Raw genomic sequence first — 25294 nt, forward strand, 5'->3', positions numbered from 1 at the left:
AGTGAGAGGTCACTGACTGCAACACGTATCCCTACAGAAGGAGCTGGGCTGGTCCTGCTGGGATGGACGCTTAGTCCCAGTCTTATATTATCGATTCATCAAGGTTGGAAAAGATCTTCAAAATCAAGTCTTCATCAGCCCGACCTACCAAGTCCCAAGACTAGAAGGAGGAATGCTTGCCTATAGCAGGGGGCTTGGAACTGGATGATCTTAAAGGTCCCTTCCAACCTAAACCATTCTATGATCACTAAACTATATCTCACAGTGCCATCTCCACATGTCTTCTACATGGCCCCAAACTACCCTCATCATTCCCACATCAGATGCTGAGCTATCTAGGACCCAATACACCCTTGGTGTCTTTGCAGTGAGCTTGTTGTTTTGGGTCCTGGTGAGGCACAAACAATGCCGGAGTTTTCCCTGCACATTCCTACTGGACCCATCACCAATGGCTCTTCTGCTTTGTTTTGTTGTCCAAGGAAGCAGTGAGGCCCTGGAATAGGCAGCTCAGAGAGCTGTGAGTGCCCCAACTGTGGCAGTACCCAAGGCCATGGATGGAGCCCTGGGCTGGCGGGAGGTGTCCCTACGGCAGAAGTTGGGGCTGGGCTGACTGTAAGGTCCTTTCCAGTACAGTTATTCCAGGGTTACATATCCTACTCTTTGTCCTTTCTCCTTCTGCCCACTGAGAAACTGCCCCTCTCCATCGATCCCATGAAGGAATCACAGCTACAAGAAAGACCTGAGTCCTGAGCATTGCTTTAATTCCAGTTAAACCTCAGCTGTAAACAGTTCCTTTATCTTATGCTGGTCTTCTGCCCTGGTTGAATACCACCTCCCCCCCCTCACCTTGGTGAATACATTATTCTCCTATTCCCCTTAATTTTCTTATTGTTTGCTCTGCCTCTGCCAGCAGCCTGCAAGCATCCAGCTGTTATTTATACACACCAGACTGGCTGCAATGCCAGGACTTCTTCCCCCCAAAAGATATGACTTCGTCTTTTGGCCTCAGGAAGATGAATGACAGCCAAGATGGGGAGATCCCCAAGTTCTGGTGCTAATTCCCAGCACGTAGGGAGCACAGCTGGATCCTGCCTGGGAGTGAGATCCTTCCTGCTTCCAACCTGAACACATCCATCAAGCCTGCCATATTTTTGCAAGCATCAACACTTTCAGCTCATGGGAATCCCCATCATCTTTATCACCTTTTGCTTTTGGGACAGTCCCCCAGGGCATTTCCTTCAAGTACTTCCCTGGCCCTTTGCTCTTTAATTTAGAAGGGAGTTATTGCATGGTCTGACTTCTGCTTGGTTTCAGTTTTACAGATACTGTGTTGGTTTTTTTTCCTCCCAGCACTCTCAGCTGAATCTTGAAGCTAAAAATCATCCAGGTTACATCCAGTGCTGATAGCTTTTCACTGAACCTCCTGCCTCTTTGCAACAGCAGCATGGACTTGCATCCAAATACCAATGAACCATCTCCCAAAAATAACTGCAGTGCTGTTATTGTCTGTAACTATCACTGCTAGATGTGTATTTGGAAGCAATCCACTCTGCAGCGCAGAAATGCTATCACTTACTGAGCACTGGTTTTTATGGGCAGTTGGTATCACCCTGCAGTACTGTGCTGTATGCAGGTTAGGGCATTCCTCTGCAATTTGGTGCTGTAACAGAGCAAACCAGAAGCTAGGTGTTGAGTTCATCTACGCTGTCCTGCTATATGAGACTGTGGTGTATCAAACACCAAGTAAATTTTTTAGTACAAAGGTGGCTTTAGGTAAGTGCCCTAAGGAGCAACCTCACAATGGGGAGCAGAAGGGGTGAACAGAGAAAGGAGGCATGGGGCAGGTGAAAGAGTTTGCTGGCTGCTAATGCTGTGCTCCAACCATGTTTTATCCCAGCTTGGGGATCAATACTGAGGAAATACGAGGCCTTTGTTTGCTGTTGTCTCTGTTGGTCTTTCAGCTGATATTTCCTCTCTTGCTTCCAGCTGTGAAGGGCTCCTTTTGTCCTACGCTCAACAACAGCACCGAGAACACAGGATTAAATGTTTGGTCTTTTTTTCCTCTTACAGAGCTGGGAAAGGAGTTTTTTCAGCCATGAAGCTTGGCAAGGCACGTCCCACAAAAGATGACCATAGGAAGCAAGGTGGGTGCTGGGAGAAGGCTGTTCCTTCATAGAATCATAGAATGGCTTGGGTTAAAAAGGACCATAACGATGATCTAGTTTCAACCCCCCTGCTACGTGCAGGGTTGCCAGCCACATCCAGCCTGGCCTTGAATGCCTCCAGGGATGAGGCATCCACAACCCCCTTGGGCAACCTGTTCCAATCCTTCCTTCAGTGCTGCTTTTCCACTACCTCCCAGGAAATAATCTGAGAGACCCTATGAGGGGATCGTGTTGGGCACAGCCAGGCCCACAACCCAGGGACTGGAGAGAGAGTACTTGGTGTTCAAGAGAAGAGCTGGAGAGAAGGTCTCCATGGGGAAATGGGAGGAGGAACTGATGGAGAGAGTCTTCCACCACGTGCAACTGTGGCAGAAGCCCTGCGGGTCCAGCAGGCAGCCTTCAGCTTATTTTTGGGGATCATTTGCAAACATGACAACACAAAACATGATTTCACCCTCAATGCGTGCACAGTGCAAAAGGGCTGAGCTGCTGCAGGGCTGTCCATCCCATGCTGAAATTGGATGCCTTTCTGGAAACGCACAGAGCATCAGTGATCGGAAATTCATTGCTGTTTCCATTCAGAACAAAGTATTGGGTTTCGATGGCAAAGAATCACGAGAATGCCTTTTTGTGTCGAAGGATGAAATGTCATTTTAGATGCTGTTTCCGGGTGACTTCCCTGCACCCGCTGGCAGCTGATATTCATACAACAGTAGCTTCTTCCCCAACTAGCCATGTGCTTCTTGCATGCTTTGCCAGGGCTCTGCTCACCTCGCACCATCTCTCTGGGGACTAAACTGGATGATGTCCAGATGTTCCTTCCACTCCCTGTGATCCCATGATCCCTCTCTCAGACCCTTGCTCTTGCCACCTGGTGATGGGACCGGGTGAATGTGTTGCACCCTTTGGTTATACAGCAACGTGCACTGAACCTCATCCCATTGGATCACATGCTGCAGTGCTCACCGAGCTTCCCAATGGCCAAGCATTGGCATGTAGGCTCAGGACAAAGTGTGTCATAACAGAAACCATTCCCAGAGTGCCCAGGATCTGGAACCAGCGTCCTTCCTGTGCCGTAGTCTGCTTTCCTTATGCTGCTCCACACAGGATTGCTGGTCCTGCTCACATCCAACAGACAGAACAAGTCGTCAAAAACCAAGCAAGAAGGGTGCTCTTCTGTACACCCAGTTGCATGTCAGAGGACATAATCTGGTGGGGTCCTCCCTGGGTGTTCTAGTTCTGATTCAATCCTCAAAACTTCCAGCGAGGATAAGAAAACCCTTTCCCCACAATGCCTCTCCATCCTGATGGAGAGAGACCCGGCCTCGATTTCCTTCACTTCAGGAGATCCCGTGGTTATTTCCAGTTTATTTCATAAAAGCAGGCCAGAGAAACTTGATTTCTGCTTTCCTGGAGCACACCAAGCTGAGAGCTTGCCTAGTTTGGTAAAGAGATGGGAAACCAGGAGCAGCCCCTGTGCTATATGAGTGAAGTTGGTGCTGCCCCTTTGTGCCAACAAGCAGTGACCCAGCAGCTAAACGAGACAGACAAACTATCACTGCTTTGCTCATTGCTTCCAAAGCTGTGACCAGAGCAAAAGCAGGAGGGGCAGGTGCTGTGTGCGCATGGCTTTTACACAGGGAAGTGCAATATCTCAGCAACTTCTTTCAACAGAAATGCAGAGCAGTGGGTGACTCGGCCATATCTCTCAGTCCATGTGGGTTTGGGGTCTTGCCCTTCCCTGCAGCTATTTTCCACCTTGGGGAATTACCCCTTTCTTCTGTTCTTTCATACTCCTCTGCCCCAGAGCTAGGCGGTTTGTTATGTTTGCAATTGCAGGTAGAGCTGCAGCTTGCTCAAATGCTGTTTCACCCTTTGACGTCTGGGTTGTTTCTCATTTTTCACTTTTCCAAAGCTTCACAAAACCACACGTTGCCTGGGTGGAATAACATGTCACATGAAGCAAACCTATTTTTAATCCCTTTCAGACCAGGTTGTCTGTGAGCTGACCTGGTGACCATCGTTCTTTGTATTATCGGGTGAGGTTGATAGGACGTATTGGTTACCTTTCCCTGCACCTTTAATTATTCACCTAGTGGAAACAATGAGAGACATTCCTTTGTGTCTGTGTGTTTATGCAGATGAACCTGCTGTTCTGGAGGCAGAAGACCTGGACCGAAAAGTCATGAGACTGGGAGGGGGGCTGGACCCGGACACCATCTCCTTGGCCTCTGTCACAGCTGTCACCACCAATGTCTCAAACAAGAGGTGAGGGTTGTGTAAGCCAGGGGTTGAGGGCACACTTTGCATCCCACATCCAAGAGATGGGATGTACTGGAAATTCCGTTCTCATGTGCAAGCAGTGTTCTTGGGAAATATCCAACCTGCTACAAAGAGCACTAATGTTCAGCGATGGCTTGCAGCCTCTGGTGTTCAATTCTTCAGACTCAAAGAGAGGAGGGGCTGCCAATGCTCTGTCGTGGTTTGCAGTGAGTTGACCTATTGTTTGACTGAGGGTTTCTTCTGCCCCTCCAAAGGTCCAAACCTGACATCAAAATGGAGCCAAGTGCTGGGAGGCCGATGGATTACCAGGTGGGTGACAGTGCTGTGTCCCCAACCACAGCTCACAGAGGGGAGTATGTTTTGCAGGTGTTATGGTTAGCAGCACTGTTACTTGAGGAGCTGAACCTCAAGGGGTGAAGGAGTGGAGCCATTTGAGTAGTCTGGGCTTGCTGGTGCCAGCGTGATCCATAAATTGGTTTCTCTTCTCATTTTCACCAAGCTGTGCTGATTCAGCAGCATTTTAGCTCTCTGTCCTTGCCTCTCAGCTCAGCACAGCAATGTGTCTGTGGGGATTTCTTAGAATGATGCAAACAAAGATCTTTGTGATAGATTTATTGCAGAACATTTGCAGCATCCACTTTGCAGCTCAAAATGAAAGCAAACAGGAGAAGCAATGAGAGCAGAGCGTGGAAGAGGTTTAATTATGTGTGTAATTAACCTAGAGTGAAGAGTGAGACATACAGGGTGCGAGTGTGCTGGGTTCAGGAGTGATGTAACCAGAACATAAAGAGGAAGGGAAAGGTGCCAAGCAAATTTCAACTGCAAGAACATAAAGACCAATTAATTGGCCACTGTGAACAAGAGGATCACATGGGTGGTTTTAACGGGGGATTGTACTGATCAAAGTTGATCACTTGATTGTGATCAAAGTACTTACCTGGATAACCTCCAGAAGGGCTCAAGGTGTTTCTAAACACTGTGATGCCCAGCATGTGAGCAGTGAAGACATGCTGGGTCGGTTTGGCTGCTGCACCATTGGGCATGGGATCTCTCCACAGGTCAGCATCACTGTCATCGAGGCCCGGCAGCTGGTTGGGCTCAACATGGACCCCGTGGTCTGCGTGGAGGTTGGGGAGGAGAAGAAATACACATCCATGAAGGAATCGACCAACTGCCCTTACTACAATGAGGTGGGTCTGTCCTCCAGCGATGGTCATCGCTCTCGCTCCTCTGGTGCTACGTTGCTATTAGTTAAAGGGGATTTCTTGTCACCTAGGTTTCTTCTGCGTCGGGGGAGGGTCAGGTGGAGGTTAGGGAAAGAGGGCAGTGGGCATGACCCCAAGCTGAAGGAGCTCAGGGATCATTGCAGTGCCACTCTCAGACATAGATTTTGGGTTTGGGTGGTGCTGTGAGGAGCAAGGGGTGTAATCAGTGCTCCTTGGGGGTCTCTTCCAGTACTGGATAGTCTATGGTTCTGTAACACTGCTTTTTAACCCAAAGGGAGCCGTTCTCCTGCCTTCACACCTGTTCTTTCCCTTTCAGTACTTTGTCTTCGATTTCCACGTGCCCCCGGATGTCATGTTTGATAAGATCATCAAGCTGTCTGTAAGTGAGCGTGCTGGCATTGCCCTTTTCTCTGAGCTTTGGAAGAGTCCATTTTGCTCATGCACTGTGGATGGATTTGTGGTCCCTGACAGGAGCAGAGGTGTCTGGCCCTATAAGCCCCACCACTTTAGCAGACGTCTGGTCCCCCTCTATCATTGCCTTCATTGCCAGGGCCACCCAGCTGTGCTTGCAGTCCCCTCCAGAGCTGATGGCTGGTGTGTCAGAGCCTCAGCCTGTTTTGCTGTGTGTTTTGGCTTCTGGGGAAGCAAGACCCTCCCAGAGCAGGAAGCTGGGCAGAGCTATTGTTGAAATACAGAGCTACAGTTCTTAAGACCAAAACAGCCCTTCCAGAGCCATGGAAGGCAGTGAGCAAGGAGATTTGTAGAGTCACCGACCAAACCATGCTAATTAGGAGCTTGTACATCTATCCCATGAACAGATTGTCTGTGCAATTTCTCCCACAAAGGGAATTAGGTAGTTTTCAGTCATCCTGAAGACCCTTCCTTCAAGTGAACATCCCAGTATCTCTTGCTATGATGGCTGCAAACTGTATCATGTTTCAAAGATGAATTTGTTTGCATTGTTCCCATTCAATCCAAGTTGATGCTTGTGAGAGTGCTAAGCAAGAGCTGCCAACCTGGCTGTGCCTCACAGAGTCCATACGCACATTGAGGTCCTGCAAAGACCAAGGAGAACACATCAACTCCCATCCTGTCTGACATTGAACTCTTCTGGAAAGAGCCCTGGGACCCCCATAGCATGCACAAACCTTTGACTTTTCTTCCCCTCTCGATTTCCAGGTGATCCACTCAAAAAACCTCTTGCGCAGTGGGACTTTGGTGGGCTCCTTCAAGATGGACGTTGGGACAGTTTACACCCAGCCTGGTGCGTAACCACGGTTTGCCAACATGCCTACCTGCACCACTGAGAAATGTCTTTGCAAGGGATCCAGGCAGGCACTTCTTTCCTCAGGTGTTGGTCTTTAATTCCTCAGGATGGACTTTAATTAGAATCCAAGATCACCTAGCCCAACTCCTCTGCAATGAACAGAGGCACTTGCAGCTCCATCAAGTGCTCAGAGCCCTGTTCAGCCTGGAATGGATCTTGCCCTATGTAGCTGGCATTTAAACCAAGAGAGAGAGATGGCACATGTGCAATGAAAAAGAGAAAGAGGTTGATTAGAGCTGCTGCTGTGTTGCTGACTGACGGTAAAGCCCTCAGTGACTTTGCACGGATGGGCCCTATGAGTGCTCATAAAATCTGTTGTGCAATTATGGGCTTCGTTTATAGCACATCTGTTTCATGAAACCTGTTTTATAGAATTGTAAAAGAGCAGTGAATGCCTTTGGCATCCTGTCCTCAAGTGAGGGCAGTGAGAGCTGGTGTGGATGGGATTCATTTAGAGAATTGTGTGAAAGAAGACCAAAGGAGTCCCTGGAGAGCTCATTTAGTCTATGCCCTCACTGCTCCCTGCCAGATTCCCCAGTATATTTCTGCATGAAAAGACCAGTCCCTGAATTAAGGAATCATACTGGTCCTGGCTGTCGGACTGATAAAGCAAATACACATCCAGGAGACCTGTAAAATCTTGTTCTGTATGAAATAGCACTGCCTCTTTGATGGCTCAGTGCTTGCAGTATGGCAGAGCTGAGCACACGACCATAGCTGCAGAAAAGATACCTCCAAAATCACTGTATTTCTGTCTTTCATTTTAATATTCTATATTCAGTTATATTCCAATATCCTATACTTTGTATTTCTTCCAATAAATGACAGTCTTGTCCTCTGGCTTCCAGAGCACCAGTTCTACCACAAATGGGCCATCCTTTCTGACCCCGAGGACCTCACTGCTGGGCTGAAAGGTTACCTGAAGTGTGACATCGCTGTTGTGGGGAAAGGGGACAACATCAAGACACCCCACAAAGCCAATGAGACAGAGGAGGATGATATTGAAGGGTACGGAGGATGATATTGAAGGGAGTGTAAAACCTCATTCTAGCCCCAAGTGCTTTGGGCTAATTAAATATCTCCTTCTACAACCACAGGCTTTCAAATCCATTTCTCAGCCACTCACCACAATCTCAGTCTTGTGGCAAAGTGCTAGTGTTGCTTTCTTGACTTGCTGCAACCCAGGGGCTTGAGGCACTGCCTGAACTATTTTGGGTGTTGTTCTGTACTGTAGTCGTATTATGACACTTTGTCTTGGACAAATCTAGCAACTCCTCCAGAGATTTTGCTCACATTGTACCCCATGGCTCTCATTCCTTCTCCCAGAAGAGGAAAGCAAATTCTTCCAATAAAAGCCATTTGGTGGAGTTTGATTCTCACCCCAAAATACACACCCCTTCTATCATGACAAAGGAAAAGGCTCTTTGTACATCCCAGTTGGCAGGTTGGCTTTAGATGTCTAAATTAAGCTGAGTTTAATTGTCTTTTAGATTCCACTGACAGTAATTATTACATCCCTTTGGTGGAATGCAGATTGTCCCAACCTCTAAGATTTTGCTTACAAAACCACCACTCCCCATCCTAAAATGGGAAGATGTGTGGAAACAGGGTGGCCATAAAATGCATGGCTGCAAAAGAGTTCTCTTTCCATCTCCTCAGGAAGCAAGCTAACTTCACTAGCCCTCTTCAGCAAGGCTCTCTGCAAGTCCCAGCAGCTGTTTCCAACCCTATTTCTTTGCTGTTGTTGCAGGAACCTCCTCCTACCCGATGGGGTTCCTCCAGAGAGGCAGTGGGCTCGTTTCTACATCAAGATCTATCGAGCAGAGGGCCTGCCCCGTATGAACACCAGCATCATGGCCAATGTGAAGAAGGCTCTCATTGGAGAGAATAAGGACTTGGTAGACCCCTACGTGCAGGTGGCATTTGCAGGGCAGAAGGTGGGTGAGCACCAAGGTGGTCCTGGGAGGTAACATGAGCAGGACCACCCATTGTGCTCGTGTCTGGAGACAACCTTGTTTGTCCTTGCATGATAATGCTGGGATGCATGGCAAAATCACAGTTTGCCACATATCGTGTTCCCCTTTCTTGTGCAGACTATGATGGGTTTGCAGCCATCTCCAGTAGAGGAAAAGAGCTATTTCCTTGGGAGAGGAGAAAGTGAAATGACCTTAATGTGGTCATTAACATGGGAGGAGTGCAGGATGTGTCCCAGTTTTGGCTGGGATAGAGTTAACTTTCTCCATAATGATTGCTATGATGCTTGTGACCTCTAACCACCACAGAGATATCAAATATCTTTCTTGTCCCACTCTGCAGGGGAAGACATCAGTGCAAAAAAGCAGCTATGAGCCCCTCTGGAATGAGCAAATCATCTTCACAGAAATGTTCCCTCCATTGTGCAAGCGGATAAAGATCCAGATCCGAGACTCGGACAAAGTCAATGATGTGGCCATTGGTACCCATTTCATTGATTTGAGGAAGATCTCTAATGAAGGAGACAAAGGTAAAGCTGAAGTGGGGTGTGGGACCTTCTTCACAGCAGAGAAGTATCCCTTGGGCAGAGATAATAAAATAGCTCAGGCTCTCTTCCCAGTCTTGGAGGTAGCTGCTTCTTGGTTGGAGTGATCAAGACTCACTGCAGTGCCCTTCTGAAGTCACTGGACAAGAGCTCTTTGAAAATCAAGCCCAATCACAAGCCTCCATGCCAACACTTGAAGGCAAAGACATTAAAAAACAGTTGTCCCTTTCTAAGACATTTGTTGCCATGGATGGATGAATATTTGACAGGCTCCCACTTTCACACATACATGAACACATGAGCCAGGAGCATCATGAAACCAAAGATGGCTCTTTGAAAAAGAACTAATGGGGAGTTCTCTCTTCTTTCTTGACTCTCATATTAGGAGACTTGCCCAGTGGGAGACTCACCTCTCTTTAGGCTGATGCACTGCAAAGTACCCATCACTGCCTTCACTGCAAAACTGTTTCCATATACAATTGTAAAAATGCATCTCCATGCACACGTGTATATTCAAGTCTATGTCACAGCAGGAATGCAATGATCTTGAGACAAAGATGTGCCCTCCTTCTTGCATACCCCTTCTCTACCAGCAGATCTGTTCTCCTGCAGGCTACCTGCCCACCTTTGGCCCTGCATGGGTGAACATGTATGGCTCCACTCGGAACTACACCCTGATGGATGAACACCAAGAGCTGAATGAGGGGCTGGGGGAAGGCGTCTCCTTCCGGGCCAGGCTGCTGATGAGCCTTGCGGTTGAGATCTTGGATACCACCAACCCAGAGATCAACAGCTCCACTGAGGTGCAAGTGGAGCAGGCCACACCAGTTGCTGATGTGAGTCTCCCCTAACCCTACAGTTGGCAGTGAAGAGTTCTGGGTCTCAGTCCCCTCGGCTGGTTATCTGGTCTCACAGACAGGATTTCATTTAGTATTGTGCTAAATGTTCTGCTGTCTTTGCTCTGTGTACACAGATACATCCATTCTTGTCCTACATAGGGATGCCAACATATGTCAGTCTGTATGAACCAGAGGTGAGAAGTAGAAATGGAGCTGTTGTATGACAGCTCATGTTCGAGGTGAAAGCTCTCCTTTGGAAATGGAAAAGCAAAAAGTGGTCTCATCTCACCTCTAGAGGAAATTAAGCCACTTGGAAGTAAAGCCATTCGATTGCTGAAAGTGCATCCAAACAAAGGGTTCCCCAAGATTTGATTATTTCAGTCTGTGAGCAAACTTGAGTTCATATCCCTGAGTGTCCTTTAGGCAGTCTCTCATAAGCAAGGGATGGCCAATCTCAGTTAAACCACCACATTTAAACATCAGGGTAAAACCTCTGGTCAAACTATCTCTGCAGAGATCCTAGGGACCCAGTTCAGGCAGACACCTGCCCCTCACATGGGTGAGGCTGAAGGACACAAAACTCCATGGTCTTCTCAAAACCCAAGCAGAGCCCATGAGAGTGCTCAGACGGATCAGATGATGAACCCCTGTGCCCAGGGCTCAGTGTCCCTCTGGCTGACCCAAACCATGACCTCTGGGATTTCTCCTGCAGAACTGCACTGGAAAGATGGAGGAGTTCTTTCTTTTTGGAGCCTTCCTGGAAGCTACCATGATCGACAGGAAGATCGGTGACAAACCCATCAACTTTGAGGTTACAATAGGTTGGTTGTTTTCTTGGTGAGGGTGGTTTTGAAGCACACCTGGTGGGGAATGAGGGATCCAAGGCCAAGAGCAAGGTTTCCTCCCTCCTTTTCCATGCAATCGTGCCAGTGCACGTGCCTCTGAGACTGACCGCAAGGGGATGGCATGCACTCCTTCTGGTTTGAAAAGGGACCTGAGCAGGGCATGAGCATCCATCACTAACTTGTGCTTTCTGGGCAAGGTTCACAGAGTTGAACTCAACTGCCCTGTGGAGAAAATTTCTCCCCAGCTTGAACAAAAGGCAGGTGATGGCGCCCACTTAGCCCCCATGGGAGTTACAGCCCTGTGACTTCATTTCATTTTTCATTCTTGAGGCAACTATGGAAACCAGATTGATGGCATGAACAAACCTGTCCTGCGGAGGAAGAAGGAGGGAGGGGATGGGGATGAGGAGGAGTCCGAGCTGCTACACAACTCAAGTGAGGATGAAGCTGATGAGGATGGAGAGATGGTCTCTGTCTCCTCGTCTCAGCCCATGAAGCCCCTGGTTACAGACAGGTAAGCCTTGAATTTACCTCTCACCTGCATGACCAGCTGTACACCCAACACTTGGCTATCCAGCACCACCAGTGCTCTAACCCTATGGTTGCTGCAACAAGCTGCCTTTTTAATATCACCTGGATCTTAAAAGCTAGATGAGGTTATGGACACCCAGAGAGGAAGGGAGGATAACAAAAAAAAAAAATTGCTGGAACAAGTTACTGAGAATGAGTTAGGCAGGAGAGTGGGATAAAAGACCAAGTCCTCTCTGTCATGCTAGCCTTCAGCATCTCTCTTCAGATCAGTCTGTCTACAGTCATTGATCAGAAAGCCCCAAACTGAGTGGGATCAGCATGTCTTTGTGTGCCTGGGCTAGATACAGACCAGGCTTGCATACAAGTGACTCATACTCGGGAAAGCTAATTGGATATAACCTAATGAGATGTACTTAAACTGGATTATTTTAATGATGTTTTAACAGTAGATACGTGCTAGCTATCAGAATTAATTGGCTGAGTTAATTCAATTGGGAAACAAAATAAACCACGTTGAACTAAGGATATTTGTGCTTTGGATTAAGCCTGCATGGGATTCCCTTTTTTATTCACCAGCTCCTTGGGAAGGTGAATGCTGCAAGGAGAGGAGCAGCACCATGCATCTGTGAGCCCATCTCCCTGGGCTCCATCTTCCCCCAGGCTCCGGGTGTTGGGAGCCTCACGCTCAGCCATGGGGCAGTGTTGACATATTCTGGATGGAAATGTTACTGATGGCTTTAGAAGATGCTTGAGGTTCCATGATGAGCCCTTGCCAATGTGCTGGCCCCAGCAAATCCAGTGCAGGGAAGTGTGCTGGTGGAGATGCAGCCTCTCTCTTTGAAGATGTAGTTCAGATCAGCCTGACCTCCCAAGTCCTCCCTCCCCATCAAAGCTCTGCCTCCCAGAAAGAGACAGGGGACAGGGGCTATTCTTGGCCATCAGTATGAGCACCATGGAGCATCTCATCTGCCTCCTCTTGCAGGAACTACTTCCACCTGCCGTACTTTGAGAAGAAGCCCTGCATCTACATCAAGAGCTGGTGGCAGGATCAGCGCCGCAGGCTGTATAACGCCAACATCATGGACAAGATTGCAGACAAGCTGGTCAGTATGTGCTGGGGAGGGAGGGAGCTGGGGCATGGGGTTAGACATGAGGCACATCCAGGCTCCCTGAGTGACTCTGCAGCTTGCCACAAAGCAGTGACAAATCATGGTAGGGATCCACTAGACAGCTTGTGCAGAAAGGGAAAATTCCCTGGTATGAAGTGTTCCACGTTTGGAACACTTCCAAACCCCAGGAGCTCATTGTATTTTCTCAGTTAGACCTAGGGATTCCCATAAAGAGCAGAAGAGCAGGAAGGCTTTGCCTCCACAGACTGCAGGAGTGAAGCCACTTCTCTGGCAGAGCCTCATTAGTCATCTCAGCTAATTCCTGAGGAGCATTTATGTCAACTCCAAATTGATGGGGTCAAAGCAGGCTTCCAGTTACAGAATCTTAGAATGGTTTGGGTTGAAAGGGACCTTAAAGCTCACCCAGTTTCAGTCCCTGCTGTGGGTGGGGATGACTCCTACCAGATCAGGCTTTCTAGGGCTCCATCCAGCCTGGCCCTGAGGACCTCCAGAGATGGGGCACCCACAGCTTCTCTGGGTAGCCTGTAGTAGGGCCTCACCACCCTCATCATAATGGATTTCTTCCTAATACCTACTCCAAATCTATTCTTTTTGTTTAATGCCATTACTCCTTGTCCTGTCACTACACCCCCTGACTAGAGCAAGGAGTAGAGCAGAGGTGTCCAAGTAGGATTGGTAGAGAGAAAACCTAGCAGATCCAGCCAGGACAATGTGGGAGCTGCTCCCATCATCCAAAGCTGCCTCCCACAGCCAAAGCTGTCCCAGACCCAAGACCTGAGGTCATCACATGTGAAAAAGCAAATAGATGCTCCCACTAGCAGCCCCCTATGGGGTTGCTCCCTGTAGGAATGGACCTCACTCCCACTGCCCCCCTCACTACTTCCCCTATCCCTGCTGCAGGAGGAAGGGCTCAATGATGTGCAGGAAATGATCAAGACAGAGAAACCACATCCAGAGCGCCGGCTCCGAGGGGTCCTGGAGGAGCTGAGCAGCGGGTGCTTGTGAGTAAAAGATGGGCAAAAGTGCTGTGCTGCAAACCCCTGCTTTCTGCGGGGTTATGGGCAAGGTTGTGGCACTGAGATTGTAATCTCATCACGACTTATCCTCTGGAGGATAGGCAAGCATTTCATTGCGTTGGCACAACGCCATATGGGTTGCCTTTTGGCTTGGAGTGGTGCTTATGTCTGCACACCAACAATCCCAAAACAACAACGGAAGCCTCAATATTGTGGTCTCTGTGTGCTGGTACCTGAATGGCACCTACTCTCCATGTACAACACCACACTGGGAGCCAAAAAGCTACCTGGAAATGATTGCGTACCAAATGAGGACCAAAGACATTCATGCTGCTGGCCCTTCCCACAGGCGCTTTGTGACACTGGCTGACAAGGACCAGCACCACTCTTCCCGCACGAGGTTGGACCGAGAGAGGCTCAAGTCCTGCATGCGGGAGCTGGTGAGTGTGATTCAGCTGGGAAGATCTGGGACTAGTTCTGATCTTGGTAAAGCAATGGGGAATTTGCTCTTTGGGCATGCTAGTTTCCAGTCTCCATGCATTGAGGGTTTGGGGTTTACTGCTGAATAGGGGAGCCCAAGAGCTCTTGGGTCTTGCATGGATCCAAGGTGGCACTTGGGGATACATGGCTGCCTTGCTTCCACCATGGCTTTGCCTTGGGAAGGAATCCAGGAGTACTGACAAAGAGCCCCACTGGTGTCAGACAGCTGAGGAACTGGAAAGGAGAATTTTGGGGAGAACCCTGCAGAGGACAACTGCTCCAGCAGTAGAGTTGGCCTAGATATTTGGGGCTGGTAGCCCAGCTCCTTGCAAAGACATTAGACATGCAAAAGAGACACACCAAGAGCAGGTGTGTATCCAGCTGACACAGCCAAGGGCATCAGCTTCCATAGACAAGTGCACACTACAAAACCATGCATTTAATGTGTGAGAGCCTTCATGGCCCCTATTCTGAACTGTCTTGGATCCCCCCTTCACTACAGGAGAACATGGGCCAGCAAGCCACGACTCTGAGGTCGCAGGTGAAGAAGAATACCATGAAAGACAAGCTGAAGCAGGTGCAGAACTTCCTGCAGAAACTCCGTTTCTTGGCAGATGAGGTGCGTTCCCCTGCATGGAGAGAGCAACAGTGCACTGACACAACAGCCAGGGCCCAAGAGGAGCGCTCTCTGCAGTCTCTGTAGGTGCGAGAGGTCCTCATGGCATAGGTCTTGTCCAAGGAGCCTCTCCAAGTCTATACACTGCCCCCCACGGAGCACTGCTGGGGTGGAATGGGTCAGTGCTAAAACTCTTCCTCTCAACCTCTTTCATAGTAGGGAACTGAGATATGGTCTCTGCCCATGAGCCCTCATGCTCATTGAGTAATGAGGAAAGATAAATCTTTAGTCTTCTAACCCCCAAAGTTATTATTTTGATTAAAACAAACATAAATCCAGCTTCACCCTGCTGCACTTAGGTCTCAGCAGCTTTGCTTAAGCAGACAAGATTCTGCAGTGGGAGGCTCAAAATCATTCCAGTGGTCATAATGTGGCACTAGGGGCATCCATCTCCTGTGGGACCTGTTGAATTTGCCCTACAAAGCTCTGCAGCCCTGCCAGTGCCTCAGTGGCTCTGAAGGAGCTGAGGCCCTGGCAAGACTCTTTGGTTTTGTTCACAGCCCCAGCACACCATCCCTGACATCTTCATCTGGATGATGAGCAATAACAAGCGCATTGCCTATGCCCGTGTCCCTTCCAAGGACATCCTCTACTCCATTGTGGATGAGGAGATGGGCAAGGACTGCGCCAAAGTGAAGACTGTCTTTCTCAAGGTGTGTGCCTGTCTTCCCAGGGGAAACTGCAGCCAAGAAGAGGGGGATGGAGAAGAGACAGACCAGGAGAATCAGAGATGGAGATTAAAGAACTGAGGGTCCAATTTTGCTGGTGCTTGAATAGTAGGCATGAAAGGCACTACTACTGGTAGTGGTAGAAACCTGCTGCTAGGAAGGATCTTATCCAGTTCACTAGGTCAGAAATGTCTGGAAGAGAAATGATGTTTGGTCCATCTAGCCAGAAAAGGGAAATCTGGCTTGGAAAGAGGAAGTACATGTTGTAGGAAGAAGATAACGCATGAGACAGAGTAGTGGGCATGATCTGGAAAAAAATGAGGATGGAGTCTTTGTATTTAAGTGGCAGGGATGCAAGCAATGTAGTGCAGTGGAGTGTAGTGTGAGGTAGTCTGTCCTTCTCCAAGGCCTCCCCTATCAACCTGTAAACTTCTCTGACCTTTATGCCCAGCTGCCTGGGAAGAGGGGTTTCGGACCTGCCGGCTGGACAGTTCAGGCCAAGATGGAGATTTACTTGTGGCTGGGCCTCAATAAGCAGCGCAAAGACTTCCTGAGTGGCTTGCCCTGTGGTTTTGAGGAGAAGAAGACCACCAGAGGCCAAAACCTGCCGTCCTTCCCTCCCATCAGCCTTCTTTACACCAGTAAGATCTTCCCACCCTTGGTAGGTCTGAGGATAGGTCAACTGAGAGGGCAGGAGGGAGCCTGCTTGGACACCACTTGACAGGAGGGCCTTCCAATTGTCCCACTCTGCTCCCATGTGAGCTGGGATGTGGGAATTGTGTGCCTTCTTCCCTGCTGCCCTGTTCTTAGCTGTCATTCTGCATACCAACAGTAGGATGCTGAGAAAGTTCTTATCCATCCGGGACTCATGTTTTGAATGTATTTCCTTCATTAGTGCTGGTCCTGAGCAAAAGTAGACTGCTGAGGTCTTGCTCTCCAGGCTGAGCCCCACAGCTGGGCTCCAGTGTTGTGTACCAAGATGTCTCACTTCCATTCTCTGTTGCAGAGAAACAAGTTTTCCAGCTGCGAGCCCACATGTACCAGGCCAGGAGTTTATTTGCTGCTGATAGTAGTGGCCTTTCAGATCCCTTTGCCCGAGTTTTCTTCACTTCCCAGAGCCAATGCACTGAGGTAAACACCATCTCCTGAACTGGAGGGCTGGAGGTTTCTGGGGTTGGTGTGACACTTGTCCCATCAGCTCTACATCCTGCTCCCATGCTACAGGTCTCATGACTGCTAATGAATCATGAATGAGGTTAAGCATGGTGTGGGAAAGCAGCCATGGCACAGGGGCTTGGCTGTTTCCAAGAGCCCTGTTGGAAGTCCCTTCCCCAGCAGCACCCTCAGAACACACCTCCATTCACCAGCACACTGACCTCCTGCATCCCTGTGGCCACAATTTCACCTGCCTGGCTAGGAAGAACTGGAGCATGCTGGAAGCCCATTCCCATGGCTGCCTCTGGGACAGGGAAACTGAGACCAACATTCAGACTGCTGCCCTTCTGTAGAGTCTCAACCCAGGGCTGGAGCTGTAAGTCCATCTTCCATTCTTCTAGGTTCTCAATGAGACCCTGTGCCCAACCTGGGACCAGCTGCTGGTTTTTGACAACGTAGAGCTGTACGGAGAAGCCCATGAGATGCGGGACGATCCTCCTATAATTGTCATTGAGATCTATGATCAAGACACAGTGGTAAGATGAATCCCAGCAGAGAAAAATGTCTCTAATTTTGATGCTATGTTCACAGGCCAGGAAGACAGTGCAGTAGGCATGGTGATGATGGGTTGATGGTTGAACTTGATGATCTTAGAGGTCTTTTCCAACCCAAATGATTCTGTGAGAGTGCAAGAAGCATGTTTTCTCCTGACCCTTGGAAGAAGGTACCCCCACATTTCCAAGGGCACAAACTAAGAGACACTGCTACTCATCTCTTAGACAAAACTGAATGCTATCTTATTTTTGGAGAGTGAAGCAAGAGTTTCTGTGATGTGGTAATTGAGGAGACATTACCTTAGTCCTTCCCTTCAAAGTAGCTGCTCAAGCATGGCCTCCTTGCTGTTCCAGTCCTAGGCCATTTCCTTCACCTTGAAGATGTTTATGACTTAGAAAGTGCCTTCAGATGAGAATCCAAAGCTGGCACTAATATTTGATGTCTCAAAAATGCAATGAGGAAAGCTGGGATATATTGGGTCATATATCATGTATATTATATATATACACATAATATATTGGGCCAGCAAACTCATGTACTCTTTCTCTCTCTAGGGCAAAGCTGACTTCATGGGCCGCACCTTTGCCAAACCAGTGGTGAAAATGTCAGATGAGCAGTACTGCCCACCACGCTTCCCCCCACAGCTGGAATACTACCAGATCTACCGGGGCAACTCTACAGCAGGAGACCTTCTGGCTGCCTTCGAGCTGCTCCAGGTGCCAGCCAGCACAGACTGAGGGAGGGGGAGGATGTGCTAGGGAGGTTGTAAGGGAGTGGGAATTAATCCATGCTTATGCAAAGAGTGTGTATTTTGTACATCCTTGAAAATCTAGAAGGGCTTAGCACAGCTACTGTGCCAGCAAGAGCTCCTGTGCAGTTATGCTGGTCAAGATGGTGTACAGCAAGTCCCAGCTTCCTTCTGGACAGGACACCCTGCTGAAGTGTTGTGTTAGCTCAAATTCTCTACAGCATCACTGCTAGACATCAATAAGTGTCTTGGTGCTCTCCTGGATGCCAGTTTGAACATTTCAGGGCTACATGCTCCCTCCATCCCAGGTCTCACTTTCATTTCAAAGGGGACTTTATTTTGTATGTCTGCCTGCCATGTCCTCAGATGCTCTGTGATAATGGAAAGATCAGGGCAGCTTTGCAGATTGCTGTTGAGTCTAGAGTCCTACCATCAAGGTGCTTTTCCTGTTTCCCTGTCCAAGCACCTTTCTTAAAGGCTTGTCCAAGTCATTTGTTTTCCCAGCTTCCCCTTTCACACCTTGCCACGACCCATTCCTTCTGCCTAGTGCGTTATGCCCCAGGTATTCTGGGCTCTTCTCTGTATAACAAATACAGCAGGAGAGTGCATGCTTACTGCATATGCATTTTCATTCTTTCTTGGAGCTTCTCAGAGAAGATGTGACTGTTCCATTATTAAAAGTTTTCTAAACTGGGTTGAGCAATCTGCTCTAGTGAAAGATGTCCCTGCCCATGGCAGGGGGTTGGACTAGATGGTATTTAAGGGTCCCCTTGAACCCCAAACATTATATGACATAACGTACTACAACACAGTGATCCTAATCCACACTGCATTTCTTCCAGATTGGCTCTGGGGGCAAGTCAGACCTGCCCCCAATTGATGGCCCCACAGACATAGACCGAGGCCCCATCCTGCCGGTGCCACTGGGGATTCGGCCGGTGCTGAGTAAATACAGAGTGGAGGTAATTGCATTGCAGTGCCAGATCTTAATGTTCAACAGCGACGTGGGCTGTGCGCATCTCACAAACTTGATCTTCTTGTGTTCATTGAGGTCCCAGAACAGAAAAGGGACTGGGGAGAGCAGCAGAGATCTTGGGTTATTCTGGATCAGCCGTGGGTTGGATTACGTGGGGTGTCAGACTGTGTTGCAGCCCCAGGCCATGTGGATGAGAAGAGGAATGCTCAGGGATCCACCAGTCCCCAAGCAATGGCATCTGTTTCCCTGCTCCTTTATACAGCTTCTTTATACCAACTCCTTTGGCCCCAGCTGGACTCCATCCAAGAGCAGTCCTTCTCACACTCATGCTTTCTCCTCCTGTCCTAGATCTTGTTTTGGGGACTCAGGGACCTGAAGAGAGTGAACCTGGCCCAGGTGGACCGGCCCCGTGTGGACATTGAGTGTGCTGGGAAGGGAGTTCAGTCAGCTCTCATCCAGAACTACAAGAAAAACCCAAACTTCAGCACTTTGGTCAAGTGGTTTGAAGTGGTGAGTGCTTCCCTTCTCCATGGGCCCTCTGCTTCCCCAGACTTTCTGAAGCCCAAAACAATGGCTCCTAGCCCCTTGCTTCTAGATTCCCTGCAGCAACGAAGGACTTGATCTCCATCCCAGTTGGTAGTGGCCTTTCTCTGAGCGTTCCCAAGGCCTGCTTTGCTGAGCTGCTCTACACCACTTCCTCTCCTATCCCTGCTTTATTCCCTGATGGTCTCTCCAACCACCCACATCAAAGCCTCGCAGTCCACATCCATCCCTTGTTAACTGGTACACCTTTGCATCCCAGGATCTCCCAGAGAATGAGCTGCTCCACCCACCTCTGAACATCCGAGTGGTGGACTGCCGGGCTTTTGGGCGCTACACCTTGGTGGGCTCCCATACCGTCAGCTCCCTCCGAAAGTTCATCTACCGCCCACCAGATAAGAAAGCCCAGCACTGGAATATGACAGGTACCAGCCTTGGGCCATGGGGACACAGCTTGTGGGGTGTCTGTGGAGCACTGCAGACAGCTGAGGGGCATGGACAAAGAGGAGATGGGATGGTTGCCGTTGTAAGACAAGAAAGGCTGCTTCATCCTTAACGTCTACAATAAGGGCAGTGAGACACTGGCACAGGTTGCCCAGAGGTGGTGGTGCCCCATCCCTGCAGACACCCAAGGTCAGGCTGGACGGGACTCTGAGCATCTGATGGAGCTGTGGGTGTCCCTGTTCACTGAAGGGGAGTGGGACCAGTTGGCCTTTAAAGGTTTCTTCCAACTCAAACCATTCTGTGGTTCTATGATCTCTGTAACTTCATGTCTCCACACTCCAAATGTTCCCCAAGACTCAAGATGAATTTGCAATGCTCTCAGCTGCTGCTTCTGCTATTAGGACCTCTACTTGCATCTCTTTATGCTGGTATTTTCAGGACAATCCTTTTCCATATCTCTTCTCTAGAAGTTGGGGCAGATGTTAAAAACAAGCCTTTCTCATGATCTGCTTTCCTTTGTTACAGCACCATCTTTTAATCTTGCTATTGATTAAAAGTGTGCTCATTCCCCCTGCCCCTCTCCTCTGAGCAAGGTGACCTTACATCACTCCTGCATCAATATTGCAACATCTTGCCTGAGCTCTCAGTTTCTTTTCTACACTCTCCTTCTCTCTTCTCTCTTCCTCTGTCCTCTGTCCAGCTAAACAGCTCAAAGGCTACTTGGCAATGGCCAACGGGGCCCCTCGCTCTCGCCCCACAGGGGAGATCATTGTCAACATGGAACCTGAGGTTCCTATCAAGAAGATGGAGACCATGGTGAAGCTGGAAGCTGTGAGTATCTGTGTGTCAGAGCTATGCTAGCATTGCTTTCTTCACTGAACTGCCCGTCTCTGAAGGATTCCACCCAAAGGAGTACTGCTTTATCCCATGTAGTTATGGGGCTGGGCTGATGCCTGGAGTTGAAGGGTCTTGGGTCAGTACCAGTCCTGCAAATCAACCTCTTTCTGTTCTGGCTAGACTCAACTGTTGCTTGCTGCCCAGAGGAGGACTGTTCTGGGCTAAGCAAATTAGACAGCTTCATGTTTTCCTTCAAAAATATTTCCCTGTCCCAGGACAAGGACAAATGGGAATGAGGACCCCCTTGCTAGGCAAGAAAAGCTCAAAGAAAGCAGAGTCTTTGTTGCATGGAATGGTGGTTCTCCTTGGAACCCAAGAAAGGGGTCTCCAAGGCAGAGATGGGTTTGGTGTGTCACAGCAGCATCTCCCATGTACACAGAGCTTTCCCAGCCAGGGCTCTGTGCAAGGCTTGTGGTTCCTCACGCCGTGGGGAGCAGTCTGTGACTTCTCCAGCTTGCCATGCATGTGTGTGCCTGTGTGTATGTACACTCAGGTGAGGTTGAGCTGCTAACCTACTCTTCCTCTCTGTTCCCTTCCACCCTGGGTGGCAGAACTCCGACGCAGTGGTGAAGGTGGATGTGGTAAGTGATGGCTCTGCTCATCATCCCTGCTCCCAACCTCTACACCCCATCCTACCCTTCTGTGCAGCTTTCAATGGACCATGCATCCTCAATGTCCCTAAAATAGGTGGGGGCTAGTGCCATTTTGTCCCAGGGCAGAGATGGAGCAGTGTTGACTGTTAAAGAACTCTGGCCTGGTCCCCACAGACTGGGAAGCACTTCTGGACCAGCACTTCCCAGCACTGCTGTGCCAGGAGGAGCAAGGCAAGCAGCTCCCTGGGAAGGAGGTGCTGGTTATTGCCACCACAGCCAGGTACCAGAACCCAGAGGGGTTTGTGGTGCTTCCAGGAGGACACAGGGTACTTCCTAGGCAGAGGGAGAATCGCTGCCACATACAATGCTGTAGCATGAGAAATGCATAAATGAAATGGATTACGGATAGGAAGAGACATCTCAGGATGCTGGCTCAGTGTCTTGCTGGAGCCTCAGGCACCTCACTTTGTTGCTCAGTGCCTGTGTCTCTGTCTTTAAAAGGGGTAAATGCTAATGAGCCCATGCAGACAGGAGGGCACTGTCTGCTCAGGTGCTTTCCCCACCACCTTTCCACTACAAGATGCATTTGATTTTCACCTGAATCCTCTTCTCTGCCTTTGCCACCCTTGTTCCCCACAGTCTGAAGAAGAGAAGGAGAAAAAGAAAAAGAAGAAGAAAGGAGGTGGAGGAGGAGGAGGAGGAGAAGAGATAGAAGAAGAGGAGCCAGATGAGAGCATGCTGGACTGGTGGTCCAAGTATTTTGCTTCAATTGAGACTATGAAAGAGGTGGGTGCTGAACAAAGGAGAGGGGGTATGTAGGCTGGAATAGGAGAACACTATTGCCTTCTGTAGGCAAGGCCTCAGCTCTCTCCAGCTGTTTCCAAAGGCTCAAGGCTGTAGTGCTTTCCTTGCTTGCCTGTTGGTGAGGCATTCACTTGGCAGCGCTGAGCAGGATTCACCTTCCTTGGATGCACAACATATGGTGTTGGGTTTGCAGGCAAACACAGTGATAACAGGATCACTGCTCAAGGCTGCACCAAGCACCTTTGGTGGCCAGACCCTAGCTCGCTGCTTGGATAGGAAAAAAGCTGTAACTGTGACCCTGAGTCAGGCATTTCCAGCGAGCACAGAGCCCCTCAACACAGTCACCCACTCCCTGCTTGCTTCATTTTTCCCCCAGCAACTCCGGCAGCAGGAAGCAGCTGCAGCAGAAGCAGAGGAGAAGGAAGAGATGGAGATTGCAGAGGGTAAGCAGCTTGCAAGCAAGAGAGGGAGTGGAGCTGCAAAGGGGAGGACCAGGGCTTGAGCACCCTGCTGGACCAGACATATGGCTGCAAGGGTGACATCATCCATTTGCAGCCTGGAGGGTCCTTGTCAGTCCCATCAGCAGGGCTGGAACAGGTTTCCCTGAGGACTTTCACCTATCCTTTCCATATGTCCCACATTCGTATGACAACAGGTTGTTGTCTTGCTTAGGCAATGCAAAAATTATTCACTGAGAGAAATACAGAGCCTGGTTCCATTATGAAGGCCAGCCTTCATATCACTAGAAAGATGAAGTCTTGCCAAGCTTGGAGCAGCTTCTTCATGGGTTTGCTGTCATGGCAGGGGGATGTCTTGTGTCCCACATCCTTCTTCTTCTGTCTTCTGAGCAGGACCCATTTCCCCTTGGCACTCCCATTCCTTCCTCCATTCCTCTTCCTCACTATGTCCTTGTTGTTTTTCATCTGTCCTCATCTGCACCGCCCAGCATTCATGAAAGCTGGCAGATTGAGGCAGTGAGGGATGGAGATTGTAGATGGGTGGGAGAAGAGCACAAAGTTGCTTAGCTCAGACTTCTTTCCAACAGCCTTTCCTTGTGTAACTGGTGCCACCAGCTGGTGGCTGCTCTGAATAGAGACGCAGCTCGCCATGGGCATCACCCTCTGTAAGGGCAGCAGACTGTGCCTTGGTACTGAGCATCAAGCACTGTCACCTTTGCAACACCTAGGCTGGGCTTTTTTTTCTCCAGGCTGCACGTGACAGGAAAAGTCTCCAGTAGGAGGAGGAAAGGAGATGCTGTTGGTGGAATCAGATCTTCTTACTGCTACGGAGGCTAGCTAGAACCTAGTGCTCTCAGTCTGAATAATTTATGTTCTGGAAGGTCCTTTCACAGAGACCACTAGGCTCATGGAAATGCTGTGACACAGGCTGTGATGGCCAGAGAACAAGGAAAGACAGGAGAGGGCTTGAAGAGTTACTCCAGGGCTGAAATGGGAGCTGCAGGCAGTCACAGCTGTCAGCTTTCATGATCCTCCCATTTTAAAGACCTTGATCAAGTCTCCCTTCCCTGTCTCCCCCACCCTTCCTCACCTTCATTTCCATCTCCTCCTTCCCTGCCGCTTCCCCTTGGACCCAGAAATCAAACTTGATGACTCTCCCATGAAAGGCTTCAAGGGCCAGGCAAAGAACAAGGAGAAGTCCAAGGCACCCAAAGATGACAAGAAGAAGAAGCAGCAGTCAGCCCCTGAGCTCCCTGAGAAGAAGAACAAGCAGAAGATTGATGAACTGAAGGTGCGTGCATCAGCTGGAAAGAAGGGGGCCCTGAAGCTTGGTTTGGCTCTGGCTAAAGGGGAGGGCTTTCCAGCCACAGCCAGGCCAATGGAGATTCAGCAGGGATGGGCTCTGTTTTATGGTACATGGTGTTTATTAGGATTGATGTAGCCAGCGAATCTGGGGCTCAGAACCTGGGTCTTCCATAGTTTGGGAGCAGCTGCTCTCATCCATTCAGCTGAGTGTCCCTCTTGTGCACAATCAGTTTGAAGAGGCACTTATATCAAGGTCCAAACAAAAGATCCCTTCTCTTCCTAGTGAATTCAGCACTGGGAGCTTTGTTCCATCTTACTTGCAGTCACCCTATCTTTTCCTCGCTGTTTTTTTTTGTTTGTTTGTTTTGGTTTTTAACCTGATTCCCCTCCTTTCTGTCTTCTAGGTCTTCAACAAAGAGCTGGAAGCAGAATTTGATAACTTTGAGGACTGGCTGCACACCTTCAACCTGCTCCGTGGGAAGATTGGGGACAATGATGACAATGCAACAGAAGAAGAGCGGATAGTGGGAAGGTTCAAAGTGAGTTTGGTGGCTGAGTTGGCCCAGGACAGGGACAGCCCTCGCCTACAGGCTTCTGTGCTGAAGGTGCTTTAGTAGGAAAGGATTGGATGCAATAGAAATAAAATTGCATTGACCCATCCATAAAACCTTGCAGAGATGGAAAGTCTCTATGGATAGTTCCAGGCTTCAAGTAGCACATCTATAGAGAGAAGGCTCTGTAGGCAAACAGATGCTTAATAGTTCTTACAGAAGGCTTCTCCACTTCAAAGACTGCTGTGGAAATGAGTCTTGCTCTTGGTTTCCTCTGTGAACCACTTCTCCCCAGGAGTACTCACCTGGACTCACTGCCATGGTGCACTAGTGCCAGTACCCAGGCAATGCAGGAGCACATCTGTCAACTGTAAGATTCTTGGACAAGTGAGGCTGCTTTTGGAGGGTGTGATCCTGGCCAGACTAAGCCCATTAATGCCAAATTTGCCCTTTGCTTGTGTTAAGTGATATAAAAAGCGTGGCTGCCCCCTTCAACTACTCTAGCCAGGACCACTACTGTGCAGCCCCAAGAGCCCAGCCTGGTGCCTAGGACTTGGGTTCTCT

General features: G+C 49.2%; 1 protein-coding gene across 3 annotated transcripts in view; it reads left to right on the top strand.

Moving 5' to 3' along the window:
- Window positions 1-25294, top strand: part of OTOF (otoferlin) — a 71819-nt gene that overhangs the window by 37746 nt on the left and 8779 nt on the right. The window contains exons 12-41 of one of the 3 annotated variants that reach the window (XM_046939401.1): window positions 2071-2144; window positions 4307-4433; window positions 4703-4757; window positions 5507-5638; window positions 5991-6053; window positions 6854-6938; window positions 7850-8009; window positions 8752-8938; window positions 9318-9504; window positions 10132-10355; window positions 11071-11179; window positions 11534-11717; window positions 12717-12837; window positions 13765-13865; window positions 14230-14320; window positions 14863-14979; window positions 15537-15689; window positions 16156-16345; window positions 16711-16835; window positions 17261-17395; window positions 17969-18130; window positions 19005-19124; window positions 19487-19648; window positions 19941-20103; window positions 20823-20953; window positions 21571-21600; window positions 22252-22398; window positions 22793-22859; window positions 24011-24165; window positions 24584-24718. In XM_046939401.1, coding sequence (XP_046795357.1) covers window positions 2071-2144; window positions 4307-4433; window positions 4703-4757; window positions 5507-5638; window positions 5991-6053; window positions 6854-6938; window positions 7850-8009; window positions 8752-8938; window positions 9318-9504; window positions 10132-10355; window positions 11071-11179; window positions 11534-11717; window positions 12717-12837; window positions 13765-13865; window positions 14230-14320; window positions 14863-14979; window positions 15537-15689; window positions 16156-16345; window positions 16711-16835; window positions 17261-17395; window positions 17969-18130; window positions 19005-19124; window positions 19487-19648; window positions 19941-20103; window positions 20823-20953; window positions 21571-21600; window positions 22252-22398; window positions 22793-22859; window positions 24011-24165; window positions 24584-24718 — 3892 coding nt within the window. The remainder of the gene's footprint in view (window positions 1-2070; window positions 2145-4306; window positions 4434-4702; window positions 4758-5506; window positions 5639-5990; window positions 6054-6853; window positions 6939-7849; window positions 8010-8751; window positions 8939-9317; window positions 9505-10131; window positions 10356-11070; window positions 11180-11533; window positions 11718-12716; window positions 12838-13764; window positions 13866-14229; window positions 14321-14862; window positions 14980-15536; window positions 15690-16155; window positions 16346-16710; window positions 16836-17260; window positions 17396-17968; window positions 18131-19004; window positions 19125-19486; window positions 19649-19940; window positions 20104-20822; window positions 20954-21570; window positions 21601-22251; window positions 22399-22792; window positions 22860-24010; window positions 24166-24583; window positions 24719-25294) is intronic. The other 2 variants (XM_015285201.4, XM_015285203.4) reach the window with 2 other exon arrangements.

The sequence above is a fragment of the Gallus gallus genome, chromosome 3, assembly GCF_016699485.2.
Source record: "Gallus gallus isolate bGalGal1 chromosome 3, bGalGal1.mat.broiler.GRCg7b, whole genome shotgun sequence".
NCBI lineage: Eukaryota > Metazoa > Chordata > Aves > Galliformes > Phasianidae > Gallus > Gallus gallus.